At 54.3% G+C, this 27,433-nt stretch overlaps 1 protein-coding gene across 1 annotated transcript; it reads right to left on the bottom strand.

The window, feature by feature from the left end:
* Positions 1 to 4,779: 4,779 nt before the first annotated feature.
* On the bottom strand, positions 4,780 to 14,852 carry CDK5RAP3 (CDK5 regulatory subunit associated protein 3). The gene is made up of 14 exons (XM_045837501.1): positions 14,733 to 14,852; positions 14,459 to 14,504; positions 11,614 to 11,745; positions 11,197 to 11,297; positions 10,777 to 10,825; positions 9,916 to 10,094; positions 9,572 to 9,708; positions 9,205 to 9,349; positions 8,706 to 8,816; positions 8,223 to 8,310; positions 7,550 to 7,638; positions 5,721 to 5,926; positions 5,221 to 5,392; positions 4,780 to 5,119 (listed from the first exon to the last, which is right to left on the bottom strand). The coding sequence occupies exons 1-14, from the start codon at positions 14,736 to 14,738 to the stop codon at positions 5,054 to 5,056; spliced, it is 1,527 nt and encodes a 508-aa protein (XP_045693457.1). The 5' UTR covers positions 14,739 to 14,852; the 3' UTR covers positions 4,780 to 5,053.
* Positions 14,853 to 27,433: the final 12,581 nt, after the last annotated feature.

Raw genomic sequence — 27,433 nt, forward strand, 5'->3', positions numbered from 1 at the left:
CTCACCCGCCCAGGGCTCTGCGTTCGAGTCCTCTGCCAGGAGAGAGTTAAGGGCTTGGGTTTAATTTGCCCGTTAATCACAGTTAAAAGAAGTAATGAGTGTCTCCCTAAAGCCTGGGTGTTTCTCTGCAGATTAAGCGGCAATTTGCATAGCCCCTTTATTCATCCCCACCTTCCCCTGTGGGGCGGCTTGTCCTTTCAGACACAGCCAAGCGCAGCCTGCGGAGGGAGCTTTGACAAATGGCTTTGCTGCGAGTGGTTTGGGAGAGAGGGAGGGAGGAGGAGGCTGGGAAGGAGAGGGCAGCTCCCGACAGTAATGGATAGCTGGGGCGTTAAATAGTGCAGAACTTTTTATTAGACACACAGGAGAAGTTTAAATATTCAAACTGGTTTTCTTTGAAGCCTGGGGAGCGAGAGGAGGGTGGCAGACAGGGAGAAGGAAGAGTTTACGCAGGGCCAACTTCCTGAGAAAGGCCCCGCCCACCGGCTGCGAGGAAGGGCATTTGGAGGACAAGGCGAATCTGCGGTCAGCTGGCACCCCTGCCCCCCCACCCCTGGAGCAGGCTTGACACCCTCCTGCTGGGCCCGGGGATCTGCCAGGCAGGATGCCAGCCTGGCGGCCTGGAAGCAGCTCCTGGGGCCTGATTTCTCGGGGTGCAGAACAACTCCGGAGCCTGGCATATGGGCGACGTTCAGTAAGTGGGGGCTGACCCCAGCTTCAAGGCGGCAGACCTGGGCTGTGAAGCGATGCTATCTCCAGGAGCTGGGTGACAGCCCTCTCCGCCCCTCCCCACCCCTGCCTCCTCCCGTCCTCTCCCATAGTCCTCAGCAAACAGGGAAGAGGGGACAGGAGGCACCAAGGTTCTCAGGGCGGCGCTCTCACTGGGGAGCTGGGAGACAGGACTTCACTCCGACCATCGGTCCACTCGAAAGGCCTACTCAAACCCAGTTTTCTTCCCGAATGTCTCATGTTCTGTGGGACTATTCCTCTTCCTGATTTGTGATCCATATGATGGTCATGTTTGAGAGGTCAAAGTCACTGTGGAGATCGTGAAGACAACCGGAGTTCAGAGAAGCTGGAGATTCCAAAGGGACATGAAAATGAGCAAGACCCAGTCCCCGCCTGTGAACAGCCCTGCGTGGGGCTGGACTCGGGGTGGGCATTGTGGTGCGGCCGCAGATGCTGCCGGGAGGGCACCTGTCTATATACACGGCTTCTTCAGGGGTGTCGCTGGGGAGGGAGGGGCTGGGAATCTCCATGGAGACATGTCTGGACCTCTGGATCGGGAGGGCCAGGAGGGGCCAAGAAGAAGGCGGGGGCTTTGGGAACCAGGAGAGCCTGGTGTCCTGGATGGATATCCAGGCTGGAACGGCCGGTGGAGGCGGCTTGCTCCACTGGGAGTTCGGGGAGCTAAGGGGCTATCAGAGTTTCTAAGCAGAGGAATGATCAGGGCGGCGAAGCCCTTAGCACATGGAAAAGGTGGGTGAGAGGGGCGCTAGCGCAGACTGGGGGCCCGTTGATGGAACTGAGGTGAAAATGGGGTGGGGCGTGACATGTAGGAACATCTGGGACATCCAGAGCCAGGACCCAAAGCAAACGCAGGTTTCTAACCTCGGCCCAGGGTGTCTCCCATCCACCGGCCTCTCGCAGCGGCTGACGTTTGAGTCTCACTGTTCTAGGCGCTGTCCTGGTGCTTATATACCCACAGCAGCTGCCTCCCCTGGGGGAGGCAGCATCTTTGTCCTCATTTACCAGGTGCAGGAAACGAGGCTCAGAGAGAGCCAGGAGCTCGCCTCCCGCTCACACAGACAGCAAGAGCCAGCCAGGGTCTGACCCAGGCCTCCCGGGTCTGGAGAACAGATGAGTCACTACCACCCTGCTTCACCCGCCATCTTCCTAAACTGTTACTGTCCTGAGATGTGTGTGTGTGTGTGTGTGTGTGTGTGTGTGTGTGTGTGTGTGTGTACAGGAGTGGGAAGGAGAGGAGGACAAACAAGCGACAGCTAAAAGATGGAATATAAACTGCAGGGGTGGGGGAAAGGCAAGGAAGAGCCCCAGGACCTGTGTTTCTAGAAGAGAAACTGTAAGCACAATCTTGGGAATCGATGAGGGGGAGGGAGAGCGGGGGACGGGGAGGCTTCTCGATGGAGAGCTCAAGGCTCGGCCCGCACTTGAGGGCCTGGCACGCGCTTCTCTCTTTGGTCCGCAGCTCTGGGCCAGTTGTCTGGAGCGGGTGATTCTTTAGATGGTTGAGACTTTCGGTCTGAATCGTGCAGCTAATTCCCGGCCCTGCACTGGCAATGGGAGATTAGCTCTGGATGTGTAGGACCCCCCCGCCTCCCCCAGTGGGCAGCCAGGACAGTCCACGCAGCCCATGCTTCCCATCAGCCGCCGCAGGCTGCAGCGCCAGGGGACCCTCCTGCTGTTGACGGTCAGGAGAGCCCCAAGCCGCGCACTCTTTGCAGGCGGAAAGGCTTCCTTTGAGCCCAGACAGTATGGGGCTCGGGCGGTGGCTGGAGTGAGCAGGGGGAGAGGATTTTGAAAAGGCGACTCTGCTTCCTCACCTGGAGCGGGGCGACGAGTCTTATCTGAGCAGCGAGAGCCTTCCATCTTCTTTGCAAAGTGGTGGCATAAAAGTTAACCATGGAAGTCGGGTGTGCTCTTGGCAGCAAATTCACATCACCTGGAACATTCTGAGGGTGTGATCTTGGCCCACCTCCGTCTCTCCCCAGATTTTTTTTTCAATCCTAAAAACGTGGCTGCTCAAAACTTGGTCTTTAAGCCCCACGAGGAGGCTCTCACCCCTCCCTCCCGGGAAGGCAGGTTGGACGAGCACGAAGAGCCCTATCATCCCCCCACGAACCGAAAGTATGAGTCCACGTTCGTCCGGCGGCAGCGGCGAGGACTCCCTCTGTGCCCGGCCCCGTTCTGGGGGCTCTGCAAGCACTAACTCATTTAGCGCTCACCACCACCACTGAGGCGATTCTGAGAAAGGAGCAGGAGAGCAGGAACCCAGACGGCGTCAGAGTGACGTGAGGGCGACCTGGGAGCAGGTCGGAAAGACACGGGGGGGGGGGGGGGGGCTGCCGTCCCTCGAGGCGCAACAGCCAGGCAGCACTTTCCGGGCTCTAGGGTTCTAGGGCGGCCGGGAAAGGGGCCTCAGGAAGCGAAGCACAAAGCCAAAGGCAAATGGGGCTAAAGGTTCTGGAGAGCAAACCCAGGTGCATGTTTAACGGCCTTTAAAAAACACTTAACAGCAGCCTAGGGGTCGGGTGGGCCTTCCTCTCACCAGATAAGCAGTGAAATGGGCCTAATCCCTCTGCAAGAGGAGTTGCCTCATCACACCATTTACCAAGGAGGCCAAAATCTGCTGAGAAACCCTCTCTACCCAAACCCACTTCCCTTCCCGCACAGATGGCCAGGCCTCAGCCTGCACGACTTCCTCCCGTGGGCCCTCGGCAGGGCAGAGGAGGCAGGCAAGCAGCTCCTCTGGAAGGGCAGGAGTGAGAGCTTTTCCGCCGACCCTGCCTGTGGGGTCACATGACCCACAGGGCTTCTCCCTAAAGCTCGGTGCCCAGTAAGCAATAGCGTCTGGGCAACAGCTGGTGATTGGATGAGGGACATTAGAGTGGGCAAGGGCAGCATGCCTCGCTGAGCTGATGGCTGCAGCAAGAGGGAGGCCAGAGGCCAATGGAGCCAGCAGCTGAACAGGTGGGGCAGGAGGTAGCAGCCACTCTCTCGGAGGGCAAGGGGCCACGAGACACAGGCAGGTCCCTGGGCCGAGAGCCTCCGCAGCGGCCGAGGGCAAGACGCAGCCCACTCAGGTCGCTTTACGATCTTCTGGTCCAAGGACAGTTTTACCTCGGCAGGCCACACTAATATTTTTCCTTTTCCAATTCCGACTTTTTATTTCGACCCCCGGTCCCCCCAAAAGGAGGTGCATGGGCAAGGACTGGGGGAAGCGACGGGCTGACATTAATTGATAGGAGCAGCTCCAAGCAGTTCACGCTGCCTTATCTCTCTCTCCTTCGGAGAGCGTGTGTCCGCCGGAGTCCGCGGGGTCGGTGATTAATAGGGGCCATCACTCACTGTCCGGGACGGCTGAGAGGCAGCAGGGAGGGGCGGCCCTCCCCAGAACTGAGATAACAAGCAGCAGGAATAATGAGTGGTGTCACTCCACTTTTCATTTTGATGGAAAGTCATTACGGGAGTCAACGCCGGCGACAAAGAGCCATGAATCAACTGCTCTGCTATGAAATTAAAATCGAATTGCCGGCCACCCCCAGCCCCTACCCTCCCTGGGAAACGGAGATGGGTAGGTGGCTTGGGAGAGGGGTGCGATCCCGGGGTGGGCTCTGCCCAATCGCAGAGCAGGCCGTGACGGGCAGGAAGTGGACGGGCAGCTAGTGAAGGTGACGACGCCTGTCTCCACCTTGCTCATCAGGCCCTTCCTCCCCAAACCGCACGTCCCGCTGCCTGCTGGTGAGCTGTGGTTAGAAGGGAGACACGGCTTTGCCGGCTCCAGCGAGGCTGCCACCTGACTGCTCCTCTCGGGCTCCTGACCGCAGGCTGGGCCTCGCAGTGAGAAAGGGGCCCAACTGACTCAGTTACCCCAGGGGCCCTGGCTGAACCACTTGTAGGTACTAACCTGGGCCCTCCCTGACACCCAGAGAGGAAAAGTCCCTAACCTGGCTCTCTGTAGCAACGGGGGTGGAGAACCCCATGCAAACAGGTGCGTGGGCTCAACTCCAGGCCCAGAGAAGTCAAAACTGCCAGGAATGAAGCCAGAGTCTCTTCCTCTTTTATTAAGTCCAACTCGATGGCAAGAAGCAGGGGCTGGTTTCAGGCTGACAGGCCACAGGGCCCATCAGGACAGCTTCTTGCAGAGTACAGTGAATGCCAAGGTCACCGCCTGGGTGATGGTTCCAGTGCGTGGCTTTCCACCCTCCAGTCGGCCTGGCCTCCTGCCGAGAAGGGCCCCAGGACATCAGCCCCGGCTGTCCCAGCTCCGTCCTGAAGGCCCAGGGGACGAGCAGGGGGAACGTGGAGAGTGTCACAGAGAGGTTCCTATGAGGTTCACGGGGCGCCCGTTGTACCGCTTGGAAATGTCGGCTTCGATCTGAAAGACAGCAATGCCAAGTAGGTGGGAAGCAGAGGGGCCTCACGCTGCCGACGCCGGGGGCCCTCCCCCAGCGGGTGGGCTTCCCTCTGCTGTCCTACCAGCTTCTGCAGCTCCCTGGTCTTCTCTAGCAGCAGGTCCAGCTTGGGCTCCAGAGCCGCCTGCTCCTGAAGCGCTTCCTGCTGCTTCTGCACCATCAGCTGCTTCTTTAGCGCCAGCAGCTGGGACTGCTTCAGCTTTTGCTGGAGGAACTCGGTCACTCTGTCCACATACCTGGGCAGGGAGGGCGTTCAGGTAAGCGCTCGGGGCAGCTGCGCAACCTGAGCATTCCCGTTCGACGGCTGGGGCAGAGCAGCTCCAGAAACCAAAGCCCCGACTAGTCTCGGCCTTCCCCCCTTCGTTGGAAGGGTTACCGCTCCTACATACATCAAAGCACCACCCCACCCCGCCCCATGGAGAATCAGTGTCCCCAGCTGGGACGGGTCATGGGACGAGGTCTAAGGGGTCCAGGAGGAGAAGACCACGAGGGCTCGGGGCTGCTTAAGATGGCGGAACCCTGCCTCAGGTCCCCGGACAGTCAACGTCAAGAGGAGAGCCAGACCTTGGTGAGGCCAGGATCATAAACAGGTGCTGCATCCGAATACTGGTGAGCCGGCCAATCAGGTCCTGCAGCACCGACGTCATGGCAACCATCTTCTCTCTGGTCTGGCCCTGCAGGATGGCGGGCGCCAGCTGGAACTGGCTGATGGACAGGACGTCTGCCTCCTCGCTCATCTCCACCGCTCTTTGGGATAAGAAGACCTCGAGCTGAGGACCAAGGAGGATTTTGGGTCAAACCGAGAGGACAACCCAGAGGCCGGGCCCTCAAACTGCTCATAACGAAGACTGAGGTGTAAGGTTAGACTCCGGGTGAGGAGGGGTTCTCTCTTCTCAACGCTTCTATTGTAGAAACTCACTGGCTGCAACGTGAGAGCTGGGAGTAGCCTGAGCTGCCCCTCTTCGGTCTCCCCGGCTTCAGCCCCACCTGGCCCTGGACCCCACTGCCTCCCCGCAGCCTGTGGATCAGATAACTAAGAGTGCGAAGATTCAAGGGTTCCCTCAGCCCCAGTGAAGGGACTTTCTCTCCGTGGGAGGAATGAGACTCGGGGCACAGAACCCATGTTTGAGGAGCCCTGGAAGAAGAAAAGGCTCAAAAGAATCTAAGAACTAGCCACATGTCTTCCCTCCCCCTAAAGATTTCACTTATTTTTTTAGGGAGAGGGGAGGGAGGGAGAAAGAGAAAGGGAGAGAAATGTCTACACATGCCCTCAACTGGGGACCTGGCTCACAACCCAGGCCTGTGCCCTGACCGGGAATCGAACCGGCAACCTTTCTATTAGCAGGCTGGCGCTCAACCCTCCGAGCCACAGCAGCCAGGGCCCAGCCACATATCTTGTCACTCTTATTCAACCATGGAAACTTGATCCCCCTCACCCTCCTCTCCCATGGAGGCTCGGAGGGAACTCTCTGGGCAGAAAGAGGATAGAACTGGTGAGGACAAGCATTTCCATGAGGCTCTCCCCAACCATCAGGCCCCTGGGCAGGGACCACGCCCAGAGAGACAAGAGCCGGCCCCCAGCTTCCCAGTCCCACAAAGATGGCCCAAGAACACTGGCTCCTTCCTCTGGGCTGCTTGACACCTTAGCTGACACCTTAGCCGCAGGGACAAAACTGAAACGCAAGCGAGGTCACGTGGCTCCGAACCCACTCAGAGCCTCCAACAGCTCGCTCAGAGCACAAGCCGAAGTTCCGGCCCTTCGCTGCTCTGGCCTCCTTTACCCGTGCCAGCTCCTGGCGCTGCCACGCCGGCCTCCGCGTCCACCGAACACGGAGCACGTGCAGGGCACGCGCACACCGGTCTCGGGGCCTTCCTACGTGCTCTCTGGCGGAAGAGCTTTTGGCCAGACCTCGGCACGGCTCTCTCTGCACCCCTGCAGGTCTCGCCTTCCTGCTCCCCTTCGCTACCAGGCCCTCCCTGACCACCCAAGGGAAAGCCCGGCAGCCCCAAAACCCCCACCTGCCTCCTGGCTTTCCCTGGCCTCCCCGGCACGTGTGTCCACGCCCACCGTACTGCCCACTTCACTTTGCCTCGCTTCTCGGCCGCATGCCCCACTAGAACACACGCTCCAGGAGGACAGGGACTTCGACTACCTCATTCCCTGCTGACCTCCGGCACCTCGGGCAGGGCCCGGGGCTTAGGAAGGGCACGATAAACACCCGCTGACTGAATGGGGGGGCATCCTACTGATACGCAACGCCCCCGTTCCAGAACAAGGAGACCTCTGGCGCCCTTCACAGAAACAGGAAGAGTCAGGTCACAGGTCTGGAGAGACGCCCCCCACGCTGGTTGGCGCCAGGCCTCCCCACGCCTCTCCCAGAGCAGGAGAGTACCTCCATGAGCTCATCGATGAACTGATTCCGGGTCTCGGGGTACTCGAGAAGTGTCAGGGCATCGGAGCCCCTGGCCACGCCTTCTGGAGCTGCCAGGAAGAGACAGAGAAGTGATAAAGGAACTGAGGACCAGAGGAGACCCCCTCCACCCAATTTGAGAAGCTCTGATGGGTTAATATGGTCGTGGATTCACTGAACTGAAGCCTCTTTCTGTTCCAACGCAAAGAGGAAGGCTCGCCCATCCCCAGGTCTCGGCCTTAACCGGGCATTACTGCCAACCCTACTGCCAACCCGGAGCGTGAGGACCGCCCCCCTCCCCCCACCCCGCCCCCCAACTGGGTTCTGAGGAGTGGGAAGGCCAGTCCTCCGCTCGGAGGGCGGGAGGTGAAGTGTCGTCCTGCACTGCCCTCTAGTGGCCACAGCACTGCTACAGCCTCTCAGCGGGAGCGGGCCTGACTTAAGAGCCTATCAGCATTCCTGGAACCTGCCACCGGAATGGCTGACGCACAATCAAAAAGTCAAGCGTTTCTAGACCTAACTTTAAGGACTCTCGGTCCCCCTGCATTCACACCCTCATCAAAATATTCAAATGCGTGAGAAGCCCAGTCTGCGCAATGCATTTTTTCTTGTTTCTAGAGCCACGGGGGCCTTCGGGCAGGGGCGGTGCACTCACCCTCGGTTCCGGCTTCCAGCACAGTGATCTGCAAAGCAGCAGCATCGGCAGCATCGTCGCCCCAGTCTATCCCACCATCCCCGGCTTCCTGGGTGGAGAGCAAAGAACCCCAGGGGCGTTGGCAGAGTGTCCCCAGCACAGGGAGCCGAGATAAACCAAAGCCCTCGGTAAGTTCAACGCCCGCACATTTCGACTGAGGCGAGTGGCGGGGATGGCAGAGTGGGCCCGTGAGTGCCGCCACCCCTCACCCCTGCTGGCGGAGCTGCCACCCGCCGACACCCCCTCGCCTTGCCCCAAACAGCAGGAGAAAGGAGGTCAGGACTCAGACACGTTGTTCTGGGAATTCCGTCCCCCCTGGGCCACACCTGGCCTGAGAGCCATGAGCTTTGAGCGATGCCCTTAAAGACACACACGATCCTTTTCTTCTCACCGAAGCAGTAACCACAGAAAGTCCTTAGGGATGGACGGAGAGGGCATCCTCACCTTTGAGTCTGGTTCCAGGGAGATGTCCCAGTCGATGCCAGCGGCCTGGGCTGAGATGCCAGGGTCAGTCCCTTCAGAAGCCACCTCCACCCCGAAGTCGCCCCAGTCGATCTAGGAAGAAAGTGTTGGCTCACGGAAGGCGGGTGTGAAGAAGGAAGCTGCCCCCCCCACGGGCTCCACTGCTTCTGGAGGGGGGCCAGCCAGCACACTGTTTCCACGAGGTGGCCTCCGAGCTCCCCAAAGAGCCTGGGGCTCCCCCAAGCCCATTTCGGAGAGCTCACGGGACTGAAGAAGTCCTCGTTCAAAGCCAACCAGCTTGCTGAGACTGTCCGGCACTCACCTACCTCAAGGAGTCCAGAGAACTAAGGGAGTAGGGCCTTCTGGCCCTTCCGCCCGCAGCCTCTCACACAACCCCCCCTTTCTTCCTCTGGGACCCCGAGTTCAGGTCCTGAGGCGTTGGGCTGGGGGTGGGGTGCAGCTCTCCCTCAGCTTGTCTTACCGCGTCTTCTTCCACCTGCTCCGGAGGCTCCTCGAGCTGCGGCCGCTCCACCACGGAGGGCTCCGTTCCCGTCCTCCACTCGTACACCGTGGAGTTTCCCCGCTTCTGCACGAATCGCAGCATCGGCAACACCTGCTCTCCGGCGCTGCAACGGAGCACACAACTGACCCTCCTGCCGCCCACTCGTGAAGCCAGCTGTGGGCTGCGGCCTGGGCCCTGAGGTCCGATGAGCAAAGCCCCATGGGTTCAAGTGTGCAGACTAAAACTCAGGTACCATCTGGGAAAGATACAAGCAGAGAGGAGAGAAGAGCCAGGGAGAAGAGGCAAACTGTGCCCCCGGCAGGCGAGAAGCCGAGGTCCTCCTCACCTTTCACACACAAACTCCACACAGGCCTGGTACAGGTCAATGGCTTCCCCCAGGGACTGTGCCCTCGCCCCAATCTCGGCCAGCTGGCTCGGCAGCTCCTTTACCAGGGCCAGCAGCTCTCTGCGGACGCTGTCTCCCTGGAGAGGATGAAAGAAGTGGGCTAACACGGAGCGCTGGGAGGCGGGGCCCGACAGGTTGAAGGAAACCTGCGAAGACTGGAGGGAAGCTGGCTCAGAAAGGGCGCGGGCAGGCCGAGAAGGGCACCCAGGCGCCAAGGCGCAGGGCCCAGAGGACGGCAGAGGCCCCGGGTGCCCCCCCACCTCAGTGAGACCCCGCCCGCTCACCGTGATGCCGTACTGCTTGCACAAGTGGTAGAACTGCTCCCGCATCTCCGCGGCCCCGGCCTGGCCCTCCTCCTCCTTGCGGCTGTATTCCTGCTGCAGCTGCTGGCACTTGGCGATCTGCTTCTTCAGCGACGGGATCTCATAGTTGACGTTCCGAACCAGCAGGCTGGAGAGTTCCACTGGGAAGGGCCCGGGGAATGCACTTCAGACACCCACCCCGTAAGGCAAGCCTCAGGGCACGCGCACACGGACCCCAGCTCGGTGGCAGAGCGCCTGGGGCGGCCTCCAAGCTCCTCCCCTTCCTCGCGGTGGGACCTGAGACAGTCATTTAACCTCTCTAGTCCAGAATCATCTGTGTCACAAAGATAGTAATACTGACCATGGGGATTAAAACAGGGAATCTATATGAAACACCAAGCATAATTCCTTATATTTAGTAGGTGCTTGGTAAATACTATTATTATTATTATTAATGTTAGAAAACGCACCCAAACTATAATCAGCCCTTCGGTTACTGTCTCAGGCACCCAGTAGGGCCCCAAGGACGACCCAGGCCTCTTCTGTGTAGTGCAGAATGGGGGGGGGGGCTCCACACTCCCCATATCAAGACGTCAGTAGTAGAGAACTCACACACACCTGCCGGGTCAGGCCTGGCAATTACCCACTACCTGCCTGGCTCTCCCCGCCACAACACTCTTTGTGGGATCTGTGTTCCCGCCTTGCAAACAGCTACAGCCCAGCCTCTGCCCCCCGCCCCCACAGTCTGGGCCTCCCAGAAGCCTAGTCGCATCTTAGAACTGCGGGAGTGGGCTCCCCCAGCGGCGTCCTGGACGCCAGGATGCCCAGACGGGGCCACTCCACCTAGGTAGCTGTTGTCCTTCTCATACAGGGCCACGATCTCCTGCCAATCCTGAGGAAGAAGAGAAACAGGAAGCGAGTCAGAACTGCACTCAGCAGTCACAGCCCAGCTCAACCCCCAAACGGGGGACGCTCTCCCAGTCTCCGTATCATCATCATCATCATCATCGCATTAAACGCAAATTCCTTGTCCTCCTTTGTACCGCTGGCTGGACCACCCACTGTATTTTAAGAGTGTGGCGCCAACGAGCAATCCCCCAAAGCAGCAGGTCTGAAATGTAAACCCGGGGTAGGAGCTATTTCTGGCATCAACGAGGGGGACAGAGGAAAAGTTCAGGAAACATTCCACGTGGGCGTGTCCGCTGGATCCTCCGAGAGACCAGAGAGGCTCTGATCCCATTACCACCCTTCGCCCACACTTGCCTTCATTCGCTGCGAAGAGTACCGGCCAAAAATATTTTTGGTGGAAGCTTCAGTGCCTTTGAGAAGGTCCACGATCCTCAGGCAGTGGAAGTAGTGAATGTCTGCAAAGCAAGGCGGAGCGAAGGCTTCGAGAATGCCAGCATCCTCCCCATATACTCTGGCCAACGCGTGTGCTAACTCTCACGTAGGCCATCAGTGTCTGCGTGCATGGCTCTCCCATCATGCACAGCTCTCCCACCACGCACAGCTCTCCCCTGCACCAGTTTGTGCTGGAAGGAACCAGCAGCTATGCCCCCAACAAAATCTCTTTCTCTAGGGATCAGCCCCCATGGCTAAACAACGGGGGAGCAGCTCGGCTGATAAAAGACCACTCCGGGAAAGAGGGGGGCCCCAGTCACGTAGCCCCGAAGCACTCACAGGAGCCAGAGAGCAGCTGGGCGATCTCTTCGCTCTCGGGCATGTCCTGGATGGCGGCGTTGATCTTCTCTCGGATCGTCAGCACCAGACTCTGCCATTTCAGGCTGCAGTGCCTTCTGTCCACCAGCCAGTCTACGTGAGAGACACTCAAATAAATCACAGCCTCCTCAGTCACACGGTCGAAATTCCGTCACTCATTCAAGTGACGGACGAACGCTAAGACTGTGGCTACAAGTTCTATTCACGCTGGTTAAGGGATGGCGGTCATGCGAAGACAGAAATAAAGACCGGCCCGAGGGGGTGCTTGGGGCTAAACAGACTTTGGCACCTTGACTTGCACAGAGCAATTGCCTCGGCACAGGGATAAAGCACAACTTTACATTGGTCCTGACATCAAAGTGCCACTTGTGACCACTCTAAATTCTCCATAATATTTTTGCTTCCCGGGGTAATTATAACTTTCCCGACAGAGGATGCTGTTCCACTTCCACGTCCTCAGGGCCGGGATTAACCAAGACAATGGAAAATACAGGACGGTTATGCCAAGTACCGGGAGCGCAAACAACTGCAAAGCCCCTGACGCCGACAGCGCCCTAAAGACTAGATAGCACCGGTCTGTTCCTACCAGGGAAGCACCACCCCGGACACGGGAATGCCGATGTGGCTGACCTCCTGGGATCGGGGCCAAGGCTCATGTTTTTAGCAGAAGGCGTGGGTGGCTGAGAGCCAGGCATGTTTTTCTTGGTGGGAGAGAGCTAGGGGCTAGGCTTTGTGGGTCAGATGGTCCTGGCTTCCGAGTATTAGCTTTCTTGGGCAAGTCTCTCAACCTCTTGTGCCTGTTTCCGCACATGTAAAATGGGAATAATAAAGCCCTGACCAGTTCGATTCCCGGTCAGGGTGCATGCCTGGGTTGTGGGTTCGATCTCCAGGCAGGGAGCATATGAGAGGCAACTGATTAATGTTTCTCTCTCTCTCTCTTTCTCCTTCCCTTCTCTGTAAAAATAAATTAAAAGATCACTAAAAATTTTTAAACTATTTCATTCTTTTATTACTCATTAGTTTTATTATTTCACTTTTATTATTCATTCCTTTTATCAGTTCATTTTTATTATTTCATTTTTAAAAATTTACTTTTAGAGAGAGCAGAAAGGAACAAGAGAGAGAGGGAGACAAACATCGATGTGAGAGATACATCCATGGGTTGCCTCTTGCACACCCCCCAACAGACGACCTGGCCTACAACCTGGGCATATGCCCTGACCGGGAATCAAACCAGCGACCTTTTAGCCTGCAGGTCAGCACTCAAACCACTGAGCCACACCAGCCAGAGCAAGTAAACAAAATCTTAAAAAAAATTTTTTTTTAATGGGGATAATAAGATACTGAGTGTAAGGAAAAATGTAGGTAAAACATTGAACACTGAGCTTGGCACATGGCAAGGCCTCAGAAAATCTTAGTGATCTTTATTTTTACAATGGCAAATGCCCAACAACGAAGCCGGTACAGAGCAATTCCTCAGTGAGTGGTGGTTGTTTTATTTGTGCTTTTCATGGCCAATGGCAAGTTCATGCACCAAGTGCATGTATGCTAAAAGACCTGGGACAAATCTGAAATGAAGCTAACTAAGCGGCCCCCACACAGGGCTGACTAAACGGCCCCCGGAGGGAAATTCAGAACCCTGCCTTCATCAGTAAATCTGCCACCTGGCCAAACGCTGGGGCCCTACACTAGCTACCGTTATTGTCCCTCTGCTGTATTCCTTTAAATTTTTCAGAAAGAAAAATTCTGTGGATGTCACAGAAGTAGAAGCAAAGGAACGAGGTAGTCAAACAGCAAAACTGGCAACAAATCAATTAATCCAATGAACATTTAAAAACCCAGGAGTTGCCCTGGCTGGGTAGCTCAGTTGGTTAGGGCATCGTCCTAATATGCCAAAGTTGTGGGTTTGATCCCGGGTCAGGGCGCGTACAAGAAGCAACCAATGAATGCATAAACAAATGGAACATCAAATCAGTGTTTCTCCCTCCTTTCTTCTCTCTCTCTACAATCAATCAGTAAGTAAAAAAAATTTAAAAACCCCAGAGCTGTGCACTTGCCCTTGGAGGGGTCAGAACGAACAGATCCTTCCCTGGTCCTGAACTGGGAAGGAGTTAGGCAGATCACACACAGACAGCAGGGAGACAGACAGCCTGGCCACTAAAAGGTCTTTATTTCCAACTGGTTCTATGTCCCTCTTCTTCCTAAAGTCAAGGGAAGACTGGAAGCTTTTTTTTTTTTTTAAAAGAGGGAGAGTGTTTTTTCAGGTTTTTTAAAAGATTTTTAAAAAGATTTTTATTTATTTATTTTTAGAGAGAGAAGGGAGAGAGAAAGAGAGAGAGAGAGAGATCAATGTGCGGTTGCTAGGGACCATGGCCTGCAACCCAGGTATGTGGCCTGACTGAGAATTGAACCTGCGACACTTTGGTTCGCAGCCCGGGCTCAATCCACTGAGCTACACCAGCCAGGGCGTTTTTCAGTTTAATACAAAAAGCACAGACATTGGAGCCTGACACACTTAAGTTCCAATTTCAGATCTGCCACTTAGTTGAAGACTATCTTTGAGGTTTGACAACACACGCTATAAATGTTACAAGTAGAAAACGCAGGTCAGGTACAGACTATATACGATTCCTTCCTGCTCCTATTAGTGAGACAGGTCAGGCCACAGAGAGGGACATAGAACGAGGTGAATGGCCAGCGATTTAACAAGGGCCTTGGGGCGTCAGGGCTCCCAGCTGTTGAGGTCAGGGTGCAAGGGACCAGGACTCCCCCTTAAAGATGGATTTGCGGGGACACCCCGCCCTACCGAGCAGCTTGCTGGTCTGGATGTCGATGGGCACGTGCTGATGGTCCTGGCGGGAAACACGACAAACAGGGGTATGAGCGCGGGGAGGGGGCGTGCCACTCACGCGCTAATTTCACGGGCACAAACCGCCACCCTGCGGGGCCAGAACGAGTAGCCCGGGAGCACCGAGCAAGCCCAGGAAGGTGGCCGAGGAGGCGAGTCAGGGACGGATGAACTGAACCCAGCCCACGGATCCCGTGATAGCCCCCCATTTCTCCAGCTCCAGTCCCCCCACCTGCATCTTTCCTCCACTTCTGCTTCCGGCCGACGACCCAGGCACGCCCCGCCTACCACCAACCCAGCGCCTGTGTGGCAGAGCTTCAACTTATGCACAAACCAGCCTCCTCCGGCCACGTCGCCGCTTTCCTCAGAGCCAATCGGGGTGCTCGCTCCACCCCCAGCCACAAGCCCCACCCACCCCAGGGCTCCGAATGGCTGAGCCCGGGGAGGGCGGGAGAACGGGAGACAGCCAATGGGAGGTGCAAGGCGGGCTCAGGCCCGGAGAAGGGCGGGGCGCCAAGGAAGGGCTGCAGTGGCGGCACCATCACGGCAGGCGGCGCACGAGAGCTGGTCGCTGCCGCCTGGAGCCCTCAACGCACAGATTAACGCGTCTGCAGCCAGGGTCCTAGCGCCGATGCGGTACCTGGAGGACATTAAAAATGCGTTGTTCCCATCTGGCGTCGTCTTACTATTTCTTGTATTTTGTAGGTTTCTTTGGCACTTGTCACACTTTGCCTTCCCATTCGGTTTATCTAATAGACATGTACTGAGCACCTGCTACGTGTCACGTGTTGATAGGGTAGGGAAGGAGAGGGAAGAGGGTCAAGGGAGGCATCACAAACGTAACACATCGAGTCTTAAAGGAAGTGCTACAGAAACAGGCGTGATGTGGGGAGGGTGTTCCGGGTGGAGGAGACTGTACAGACAACGCTTTGGAGGCCACACCACAAACTGCAAGAAGGGTGCAGGGAACAAGAGGCAGCAGGACTGGCAACATAATTGGTGGGGTCCAGGGCAAAATGAAAATGCAGAGCCCTTGCTCAAAACTATGAATTTCAGAGAACACTCCATAGAGCACTGCAGGTGGTCTAGCCCCCGTGCAGCAAAAAGCGTGAGGCATGGATTGGCCAGAGAAGAGACCAAGGTTGAAGGGTCAGATCATAGGGAGGCTCCTTGAAGAACTTGGACTTCACACCTGCAGAGAGGAACCATTGAAGGGTTTTAAGGGTTTGAGGCAGGGAGGCAGCTGCACGGATTGGCTGCAAGGAGGATGGGTTGATGGGAGATAAGACTGTCAGGGGCTGAAGTGGAAGTTAGGGCCTGACCTGGGAGGGGGGCCTGAGGAGGAAGGGAAGGGCTGGATTTGAAGACATTTGGGGGAAAAATAAGCAGGACTTGGCAATTGATTGTGGGGGGGGGGGGGAGATGTGGGACAGCAAGGATGACACCTAAATGATTGGATGGGGGAGCCACCACCTAAGACAGGGATGCGGGATGCTGAGCATGGGTTGGGGAAGAGGGGATCTCAGCTTTGAGCTTGTAGGGTTGGTGGTGCTGGGAGACCCCATGTAGGAAGGGCGCAGGAGCCACTAGGGTCTGTAGGTGTAGAGTTCAGAGCAGCCATGGGGCGGGGATACAGCTTCAGAGAGCCACGGGCTGACTGATCTGTGGTCCTGGCGGTGGCTGAGGCTGGGGGAGGGTATGAGAGAGACTCCTGGCACCTCACAGAGCCGAGTGTGCCATTCTGTGGCCCTCCCCTTCCAGGGGAGGTTCTTTCTAAATGACCCCCACCTCTGCGCCAGCGCAGCACTTGGGGCCCATAAATTTTTTATTAAACTGCATGGTGTGATACAACAGTGAGAAGATCTAGATTCCTGCCCAGTGAGATCTTGGACTGTTGCCATAACCTTTCTGCCAGCCACAGTTTCCTCAACACGGAGATAGCACCCATCCTGACAAGCTCAAGGTATGTCTGTTTATGCACTTAAATAAACACACCAGGTGTACATAACTCTTTACAGTTTACAGCACGCTTTAATATAGTTTCTCATGCTCTGTAAACCCGGTTTGTGTGGAACGTTCATGGTTATGATAGCATGAGCTGAAAGACTTTCCTGAAAATGGCTCCTAGAGCAGAACTGAGGGCCTCTGAGTGGCTCTCTCCCGGGAACTGGGCTCCCATCTCAGAGTCCGTACTCAGGCTGTAGCAGTTGCCAGGGCTCCCCCCTTGATCAAACAAACACTGACTGGGCTTCGCCTGTGTGTGTTTCCAGCTCTCTGGGACATCCCAGGAAGCCTGGCCCTGCCCCACCCTCAGGGGGCATCTCTCCCAGAAGCAGCAGGCGAGGCAGAGCAGGGTGTGATGAGTCTGGAAGGCCCAGCCCTGGGGACCTGGAGGGAATACAGACCACTGGCACTTTGCCTCGCCCTCAGCTCCCGAGTGACTCATGTGAAACAGAGGACTTTTGAGAACAGTCCCACCTAGCTGCTGGCCTCAGGGTGGCTGCCCTAGGGGAGTGTGAGCTTCAGGCAGCATTCTGCACTGCTTGTCCTTTTCCAAGGCTGCAGAAAACCTCAGGGCCCATGGGCAGATGAGCCCATAGTGGTCTGGCCTCCAAGGGACTCCCAGCATTCGGAAAGCAGCAGAGGGAGGAGGGAGATGCCTCTGACTGTGCGCCTCTCACTTCTCTGCTGATTTGGCAGGTGGGAGAGGAGCACAGGCAGGGAGGAGGGGAGGATCTCGTAAGCCCGTGCCAGCTTTCCACAGGAGAGCACATACCCTCAGGGTGCCGTGCGTACAGGATGCCTTCCTCCCTGTTGCTGTTGTTGTTGGTTTTCTTATTAAGTGATAACCAGGTGCCCCGGGCCAGAACTACACGTTTTACAAGTCTTATCTAATTTGATCCAACAATCTTATAATGCGGGCTATTATTATTAGTTAGATATTAAAGGCAAGGGACCTGCCCTGACCAGGTAGCTTAGTTGGTTGGAGCATCATCCCCAATACACGGACACTGCAGGGTCAATCCCCGGACAGGGTATGTACAAGAAGCAGCCGATGAATGCATAACTAAGCGGAACAACAAACTGATGTTTCTCTCTCTCTCTCTCTCTCTCCCCCCTCCTATCCTTCTTCCCCTCTTCCTCTTTTCAAAATAATAATAATAATAACAACGACAATAATAAATAATAATAATAAAGGCAAGGGATCCAAAGCTTAGATAGTTAAGAAAATTGTCCAAGATCATACAGCTGGTGGGGCTGGGATTCAGCCCCAGGCCTGTCCAGCTGCCCAGCCTGCATTCCCATTCTCTAGGCGGTGGCTTCTCCTGCAGCCCCGCCTGCCCCCTCCCGCAGCTCAGCCGCCGTGGCCCCGGGGCCCTCTCCCTCCCTCCCCTTCAGCCCGGCTTCCACTTTCTGTCCCGTTGCTGTGCTGAACATTCAGAACCCCCACCCTCCGACCCTGCCCCTTTCCAAAGTTCTTTCTTTCTATTTTTTAAAACAGATTTTATTTATTTATTTTTAGAGAGAGGGGAAGGAGGGAGAAAGAGGGAAACATCCATGTGGGAGAGAAACATCGATGAGCTGCCTCTTGCACGCGCCCAACCAGCAAGTGAGACGGTGATCCTTGGCTTTGCAGGGCAACGTTCAACCAACTATCAGGGTGCAGCCGGCATTCAGCCGCACCGGTCAGGGCTCCAAAGTTCTTTCTTACCACACCCCATCCTGGGCAAGGACGCCCATTACTCATCTTCCTGCCATATCTATAAAAAGAGGGCTTACCCTTGACATTCAAGCAATCCATTTTTTAAAATCTGCCATATGTGTATTACTTTATGCTTCATGTTTTCTGTGTGTTTGCTTACAGCCACACTAACTCTGTGTGTGTGTGTGTGTGTGTGTGTGTGTGTGTGTGTGAAATATCTGCCTGCTGGGCTGGAAACTCAGCAGCTTCAGCTGGGCCTCTTGCTGTTTGCGGTATAATCTCTGTGTAATGTTTTTCAATCTGTCTCCCCAACGAGTGTGCAAGCACCTTGTGGGCAGAGAGGACAGACTTATTTACCTCTGTAGGCCTGGCACCTGGCCTGACACCTGACCTTGAATGTGAGGTGCTTAGTGGATGCTTGTAAAGGAAGGAATAAGAGAGGGTGCGGCATGAGCACGAAAGCAGTTAGTGATGAGTGGGGACCAGGACCACTTGGTCTGGGAGGAGGGGTCGGTGTTCCCCAGCTCTTTTCCTTCTCCCTCTCTCTAAAGCTCAGGGCTTGTAGTCAGTCCACCCTGAACCACTTGGAGCCAGAGGGAGGAAACCAGAGTGAAGACATCAGGGCTCGCTGGTGTCCCAAGTTAAGCACAGGCCGGCACAGGAGAAGTGCCACGGGAGCTGAGTCTTGCAGGATGGGGATGAACTGTGGCAGAAGGGAGAGAAGAGAGGAGAGGAACAGAAGTGACGGGTGTCATTCTAGGAAGAGGGAACCTCATGGATGAAGCACAAGGTAAGAGAGAGTGTGGCTCTCCCAGAAGTTTAGCACGGGAGCAGGGCATGTTTACGGGGAGAGTGGAAAGACATTTGGTCGAAGAGACTGGCCAGAGAAGATCACGAAGGACGCTCAAGTCCATGACAATGGGTTGAAATTTAATCCTGGAGGACTTCCAGTCAAGATGGCGTGTAGTCAACATGGCTCGCCTCTTTGCACAACCACATCAAAATTACAACTAAAATATAGAACCACCATTGCTCAGAACCATCAGAAATCAAGTTGAATGGAAGTCTGACAACTACAGAATTAAAGAAACCACATCCATCCAGACTGGTAGGGGGAGGGGCACAGACGTGGAACAGGCTGGTCCCACACCCACGTGTGGAGGATAAAAATTCAGAAGGGATATCTCAGGAGTGAGCAGTCCCGGCCCCACACCAGGCTACCCAGCCCAGGGTTCCAGTGCCAGGAAGATAAGTCCCCACAACTTCGGGCTGCAAAAACCAGCAGGGATTGGGTTGGTGGAAGAAACTTCTGGAGCCCCAAGCAGTTCCTCTTAAAGAACCCACACATGGACTCATCTACTCAGACTCACTCTCTCTGCATGTGCTCCAGCCCTGGGGCAGCAGCTTGAAAGGCACCAGTATACTGGGAGGAAATGAAGTGTCTGACATCAAGGTGAGCAGAGGCCATTGTCCCTTTTCTAAACCCTCCACACAGAGAGCCTGTGAGCCACAGAGCCGGCAAGCTGGTGCCGTATCTGAGCTTCCATCAACCTGGCTATCACTGTTAGACCCGCCTTGGAGATCCCTAAAGCCCCTGCCCCACCCAAGCTGCTTTTCCATATGAATGGCTGTGTCCTGGCTCATGCTTCACTACTTCCTAAATCCCCTCAAACAAGGAACATCTGGCCTCAGTGAGCCCCAGGCCAGGCACTAGCAGCAGCCAGCCTAGATTCACAGCTCAGCTTCACCTGGGAATCTCCAAGCCCAGCACAAGTAGCAGCCATCTCGTATTGCTTTATAAGACAGGCAGAGTAGCCCCAGGCAAAACACCAATGGGGGCTGACCTTGGCCTGTGCCACCTGGGAAACCACAGGGCCAGCACACCCAGTGGACAGCTACAGATCATGTTGGAGCACCACCACCCTGCCCCTGCACAGCTGACCCTCCACGGGGGCAGAGGGTGATGGTAAGTGGTCACAGCCAATCTTTGCAGCTGACTGGCCTGGGTAAATCCCTCCCATTGATCTTCCAACAGCAATCAAGGCTCAACTACATGAGGAGGGTGTACTCAGCCCACACAAAGGGCGGGCACACCTTGAGTACCCAGCTTGGGTGATAGGGGAGGCTGTGCCACTGGAACCTAAAGGACACCTACTACATTAGGTCACACTACCAAGACATGAAGTTAAAGCAGCTCTACTTAATACATAGAAACAAACATGGAGAGGCTGCCAAAACGAGGAGATAAGAAAACATGCCCAAATGAAAAAATAGATAAAAACTCCAGAAAAAAGAGCTAAATGAAATGAAGACAAACAATCTATCAGGTGCAGAGTTCAAAACACTGGTTATAAGGATGCTCAAGGAATTTAGTGGGAACCTCAGCAGTATAAGAAAGATCCAGTTCGAAATGAAGGACACACTAATTGAAAGAAAGAATATTTTACAGGGAAAAAACATTAGAGTGGATGAAGCTGAGAATCAAATCAATGATTTGGAACATAAGGAAGTAAAAAGCAACCAATCAGAACAACAAGAAGAAAAAGTAATCCAAAAACATGGGGATAGTATAAGCAGCCTCTGGGACAACTTCAAGCATTCCCACATTTGCATCATAGGGGTGCCAGAAGGAGAAGAGAAAAGAGCAAGAAATTGGAACTCTATTTGAGAAAATACAAAAAGAAAAGTTCCCAACTTCCGGCCAAGAAGGAGGTGTAGGTAGACACACTGCCTCCTTGCACAACCAAAAGAAGGACAACAACAACTTAAAAACAAAAACAACCAAAGCTGACAGAAAATTTAACTGTATGGAAGTCCCACAACCAAGGAGTTAAAGTGGACACATTCATCCAGATCAGTAGGAAGGGCAGAGTCAAGCAGCCGGGCCGAGAGGGGTCGTGACAAAGTGGTGGCTGGCAGACCTCAGGAGCACAAGGCGGTAGCTGGCAGACTCAGTGAGGCAGTGAATTGTAGAGGGGCGCAGCACACAAGGCAGCTGGTGGACCCGGTGGTCCCACATTCTCGTGCAGATAAACCAAGTGAAACTAGGGAGCCAGACAGACCACACAACCCAGGGTCCCAGCTCAGGGAAATAAAGCCTCAAAACACCAACTGAAAACACCTGTGGGGGTTGAGGTGCTAGGAGAAACTCCCAGCCTCACAGGAGAGTTTGTTGGAGAGATGCACAGGGTCCTAGAAAGAACACAAGCCCACCCACCGGGAAACAGCACCATAAGGGCCCAGCTTGCTTGTGGGAAGTGGGGAAAGTGACTGAAATTCGGCAGAAAGCAGAGCAAGTGCCATTGTTTCCTCTCAGACCCCTCCCCCACACAGCATCACAACGCAGCCACGTGGGTTGCCCCACCCTGGTGAACACCTAAGGCTCTGCCCTAATACATAACAGGTGAGTCAAAACGAAATAAACAAAAAAAAATGACCTAAACGAAAGAACAGATCAAAGCTCCAGAAAAAATGCAACTAAGCGACAAAGAAGTAGCCAACCTATCAGATGCACAGGTCAAAACACTGGTAATCAGGATGCTCACAGAAATGGTTGAATTTGGTCACAAATTAGATGAAAAAATGAAGGCTATGCTAAGTGAAATAAAGGAAAATGCACAGGGAACCAATAGTGATGGGAAGGAAACTGGGACTCAAATCAACAGAGTGGACCAGAAGGAAGAAAGAAAAATCCAACCGGAACATAATGAAGAAACAAGAATTCAAAAAAATGAGGAGAGGCTTAGGAATCTCCAGGACATCTTTAAGCATTCCAGCATCCAAATTATAGGGGTACCAGAAGGAGAAGAGGAAGAGTAACAAGTGGAAAAGATATTTGAACAAATAATAAAGGAGAACTTCCCCAATCTGGCAAAGGAAATAGACTTCCAGGAAGTCCAGGAAACTCAGAGAGTCCCAAAGAAGTTGGACCCAAGGAGGAACACACCAAGCCACATCATAATTACATTACCCAAGATTAAAGATAAGGAAAGAATCTTAAAAGCAGCAAGAGAAAAGCAGTTTGTTACCTACAGGGGAGTTCCCATAAGACTGTCAGCTAATTTCTCAAAAGAAACTTTGCAGGCTAGAGGGGATTGGCAAGAAATATTCAAAGTCATGAAAGGCAAGAACCTCCATCCAAGATTGCTCTATCCAGCAAAGCTTTCATTTAGAATGGAAGGACAGATAAAGTGCTTCCCAGATAAGGTCAAGTTAAAGGATTTCATCATCCCAAGCCCTTATTATATGAAATGTTAAAGGGACTTATCTAAGAAAAAGAAGTCAATCAAAGCTATGAACAGTAAAATGACAGCAAACTTATCATTATTAACAACCGCACCTAAAACAAAAACAAAAACAAACCAAGAAAACAGCTAGAACAGGAACAGAACCACAGAAATGGAGATCACATGAAGGGTTATCAACAAGGAAGTGGGAAGGGGAGAGAAGGGGAAAAAGTACGGAGAATAAGTAGCATAGATGGTAGGTAGAAAATAGACAGGGGGAGGGTAAGAATAGTACGGGAAATGTAGAAGCCAAAGAACTTATATGTATGACCCATGGACATGAACTAAAGGGGGGGATGTGGGTGGGAGGGGGTGTGAGTGAATGTGGGTAGAGGGGAGTGAAGGGGGCAAATGGGACAACTGTAATAGCATAATCAATAAAATATATAAAAAGAAAAAAAAACTTCCCTAATTTGGTGAAGGAAATAGACATACAAGTCCAGGAAGCACAGAGAGTCCCACACAAGATGGATGCAAAGAGGCCCACTCCAAGATGCATCATAATTAAAATGCCAAAGGTTAAAGATAAAGAAAGAATCTTAAAAGCAGCAAGAGAAAAGCAGTTCGTTACCTACAGGGGAGTATCCAGAAGACTGTCAGCTGATTTCTCAAAAGAAACTTTGCAGACTAGAAGGGACTGGCAAGACATATTCAAAGCCATGAAAAGCAGGGACCTACAGCCAAGATTCCCCCACCCAACAAGGCTATCATTTAGAATCCAAGGGCAGATAAAGAGCTTCCCAGACAAGAAAAAAACTAAAGGAGTTCAACCTCATCAAACCATTATTATATGGACTGGTAAAGAGACTTATTTAAGAAAAAGATCAAAACTTTGAACAATAAGATGGCAAAAGTACGTATCTATCAACAATTGAATCTAAAAAGCAATCTAAGCAAAGAAGGACAGAGACAGAATCATGGATACAGAGAACATTTTGATGATTGCCAGAGGGGAGGGGGTTTGGGGGGAATGGGTGAAGGGGGAAGGATTAGGAAGCACAGCTAGGTAGTTACAGAACGGCCATGGGGATGTAAACTACAGTACAGGAAATGGGGCAGCCAAAACATACGCATGACCCACGGACATGAACAATGGTGGGGGGATTGTCTGAGGGAGTGAGGGGTGCTGGGTGGAGGGGGCAAAGGGGGAAAATCAGGACAACTCTAATAGCATAATCAATGAAATATAATTTAAATTAAAAAAACATTAAAAAAAAGAAATTTAGCCCTGGCTGGTATGGCTCAGTGGACCGAGTGCCGACCTTTGAACCGAAAGTTCGCTGGTTTGATTCCCAGTCAGGGCACGTGCCCGGGGTGAGAGCCAGGTCCCCAGCTCAGGGAGCATGAGAGGCAACCAATCGATCGATGTATCTCTCACACATCACTGTTTCTGTCCTTCTCTTTCTCCCTCCCTTCCCCTTTCTCTGAAAAATATATAAATAAAATCTTTAAAAACAAAAAGAGTTCACACAGGGAGAGCATTTGGAACTGTGCTGGAACACAGCCCTTGTGAACATTGCCCGCCCATCCCTCTGCTTTCCCACTGTGCCCCTCCGGCAGGCCCCTGGAAGGGGAGCCTTTCCACAAAAAGCTCCCTCCAGCGCTAACCCCACCCCCCACCTCAGATCAGAATGCAGCTCCTGCCCACCCCCGCCCGGCTCCCAGCTGCACCTGGCCTGGCCCCCAGAGACCAGTTTTGGTCTTGCCCCACTTGCCACCCGGAACGGGTGGAGCACCCCCAGGGTCTCCAGCGTCCTGGCCTTCCGGAGAAGGGGCAGAGCTGAGGAGAGTGACAGCTGCTCTCTCCTCCCTGCTTTGGGAAAGAAATAGCCCTGGAGCCTGGGTCCCCTCCCTGGGCCGAGGTCGGCACAGTAGGAACCTCTGTCGGGCCAGACGGGATCCGCAGAGATGGCAGAAAGACAAGGCTCCGTGCCCCAGCGGGCCGGCAAGGTCCACGGAACTCCCTGAGTGTCTTTTCCTTGTCATACCCAGCAAGGACGCATTTCTGGAAACGTGCCCGTGGATGTGTGTGTGGAACATCACACTTGAACCTAGTTTTAAGAGGGGGCATTGAAAGGTGAGACTTCATGCAGCAGTACAGCAGCTTGTGTGGGAGTCATCTGTTACAGGGCTGTTCGTGGTTGCGGCCTTATCTCCAACTCCCTCCCAACGCCGCTCCTCCTAGAAACAAATCTCGCAAAGGCCAGGGACTGGGCCTGACTTCCTAGGCTGGTCTCTCCCCGGAGGGTGGGCTGCGGACCTGGTCCTGGAATCCTGGCCACTGCGGCCCTCACTGGGGCTCCTTCTGCAGTGCGGGGCTGAGAGAACAGGATCCTGCCCCTGTGGGTCCCAGGAATCAGAGAGGCCTGGGTTTCAGAGTCCAGGGGAATTGAGGGCTTTCAACATGAGCCCCTTCCTGTAACGATGGAAATGGCACCCTGGCCGGGTTGCCTCAGTGGGCTGGAGCATCTTTCCATACACCAGAAAGGTGGTGGGTTCGATCCCTGGTCAGGGCACATACCTGGGTTGCAGGTTCCATCCCCAGTCGGGGCGCGTACCGGAGACAGCCAATGGATGTTTCTCTCGCACATCAATGTTTCTCTCTCTCCCTTTCTTCCTCTCTCGAAAAGCAATGAACATACCTTGGGGGAAGATTAAAAAAAAAAAGAAAAAGGAAATGGCTTCCTGGCCACTGGTTAGAGTCCCTCAGTCTGGCTGTCCGATCTCTTCCCAGCACCTGAGCTTGGATGAGGTTCTAGCCTCTTCCAGTGTCTTCTGGGCAGGACGTCCCCATTCACACAGACCAGGCTTCCAGAGAAGTGACAGGGCTAGAAAGCTGTGGGCGTCTTCCTGGGACAACTATGTACTCTTCTCACTAGAGCCCAGGGACTCTGCAAAAATAATGTCTTCAGTTCACATAAACCCTGGGGAGACGAGGCGACAACAAGCCTGCTGTAGCCGGAGCCGTGGGAACGGAAACAAGCGGGGTTCTCCCACACCCACCTGCCCCAGGGAGAGCGGGATGAAAGCACGTGGCTGCCTTACGGATTTCTTCGGGCAAAGACTGCTTCTATTTCTCAGTTGGGGTTTAAAGTTTGCATTTATATTATATGTCAGGCCTGCAGCAGTGATAGATAGTTCTACACTCAAAGACCTAAAACTCTATAAGGGAGGTAAACATATGAATGGATCATTATAATACTACGTGTGTGTACATGTATACTATATATACATATATACATGTACACACATACATATATATACACACACATATAATCAATTCTGGTATATATCATGTAAAATAGAAGCATATGAGCAAGCTCCATAGGAATGAGAAACTTCAGGGACAAATAGTTAATCTGGGTATTGAGGGATGAATAGGAGTTCATCGTGGTTTACACAGCGGGTGGGGAGGCCATTCCCGGCCAGGAGAGCACAGCGTGCATCCCTGATCCCACCCTCCTAGGTAGCCTCTGCGCCCAGGAAGGTGGGCAGAGGAAGGGCCTAGTGTACACCTTCCGGGAAGGTTGGGAGAGGAGGCTGCAGAAGCTCCATCCTAGGAGGGCCAGGCCGGGCAGGTACCACTGTGGGCCACGCAGAGCCTTTGAAGGACTGTCCCTCTGAGGCCTAGGGGCCCCTGTGTAGGATGGGGGGATACATTCACAAGGCCACGAGAAGCTGAACTGGGGAGAAGCAGAGCTGGAGACAGTGCGGCAGGTCTGAGAGTGGGTTAGTTAGGGTTAAAAATATAACCTGGGGGGAGAGACGGGGGAAGGGAGAATTGTGTGCCTTTTCTCTACCTAGTGCCGCCCTGGGAGCCTGGCACGTACATGCTCAGTCTGTGGAGGGAGGTGGCTGGGCAGGCGGACTGAGCATCCGTCTAAGCTGGCCAGTGCTGGGACAGGAAGCCGCAGGGACATTCGACATGCAGCCAGTTCCCACTCTCCAGTGACACCCCTCTGTGTGAGGGGACAGAGAATGCACACACAAACAGGCCACCTAAAGGTGGCTATGAATAACCTTCTCCAACCCGCACGCCATCTGTAAGAGCAGCAGGGGCTGGGGGCTGGCTGCGCCCGGCCCTGGCTGACCGAGTTCTGTAAGAGGAGGTGTGGCCGCAGATCAGTGAGGGGCCAATGAGGGCACCCCCGCCAAGTGTGCGCACACCCTGCCTTCTTGCCTTGTCTTCCCTTCTCTGCCCACCTCACCAGGACCCCTCCCCACCTCCTTCCCGGAGAGCTTGCCCCAGCGTTTGTTTGCTTTATGATACCCAGTATGGTCCATCCACGGGACAGCTGGATGTTTGGGGGCAGTTGAATGAAGTGGTACTTTGGGGCAGGGGAGGCTATCAGAGGTCTCTTTGTAGAGGCTAATAAAAGTATGATCTCACCCTGGCTGGCGTAGCTCAGTGGATTGAGCGCGGGCTGCGAACCAAAGTGTCGCAGGTTCGATTCCCAGTCAGGACACATGCCTGGGTTGCAGGCCACAGCCCCCAGCAACCGCACATCGATGTTTCTCTCTCTCTCTATCTCCCTCTCTCCCCTCTCTGAAAATAAATAAACAAAATCTTAAAAAAAAAGTACGATCTCGTACACAGAAAAATGAACGCCCCTCTGCCCCCACACATGGGATTTTGCATATGATTTTTTAAAAATTGTATTTAAATTGTTGTTGTGGGTTTTGCATATGATTTTAAGGACCTGGAAGCCCACCTCTCAGCAAGGGGGGTGGGGGTGAGGACGCTCCAGCTTGTGGTGGGTCAGAGAGTCTGGCCCCAGGAGGGGCCAGGGTCCCCTTCCCACCCTAGCCCAGGGAGATCTTGAGGAGGAGCCGTTTGGGTCAGGGGGGAAGCACAGCCCCCCAGCCAGCGCCCACCTGAGGAGCACTGAACTTGGGGCGGAGCGGTCCGCCAGGGAACCGGTCTGCCAACCAGTTTAACCAGGG

The sequence above is a fragment of the Phyllostomus hastatus genome, unplaced genomic scaffold, assembly GCF_019186645.2.
Source record: "Phyllostomus hastatus isolate PE091 unplaced genomic scaffold, TTU_PhHast_1.1 phas_contig_210, whole genome shotgun sequence".
Taxonomy (NCBI): Eukaryota; Metazoa; Chordata; class Mammalia; order Chiroptera; family Phyllostomidae; genus Phyllostomus; species Phyllostomus hastatus.

Bases quoted from the DNA above. Each gene is read 5' to 3' on its own strand.
- CDK5RAP3 (XM_045837501.1), bottom strand. The intron at 8,817-9,204 runs GTAAGACAAGCT...CTTTCTTCCTAG, and splicing joins AGCAGGTGGAAGAAGACGCG to ATCGACTGGGGCGACTTCGG. The intron at 7,639-8,222 runs GTGAGTGCACCG...TCTTCCTGGCAG, and splicing joins GCTGGAAGCCGGAACCGAGG to CTCCAGAAGGCGTGGCCAGG.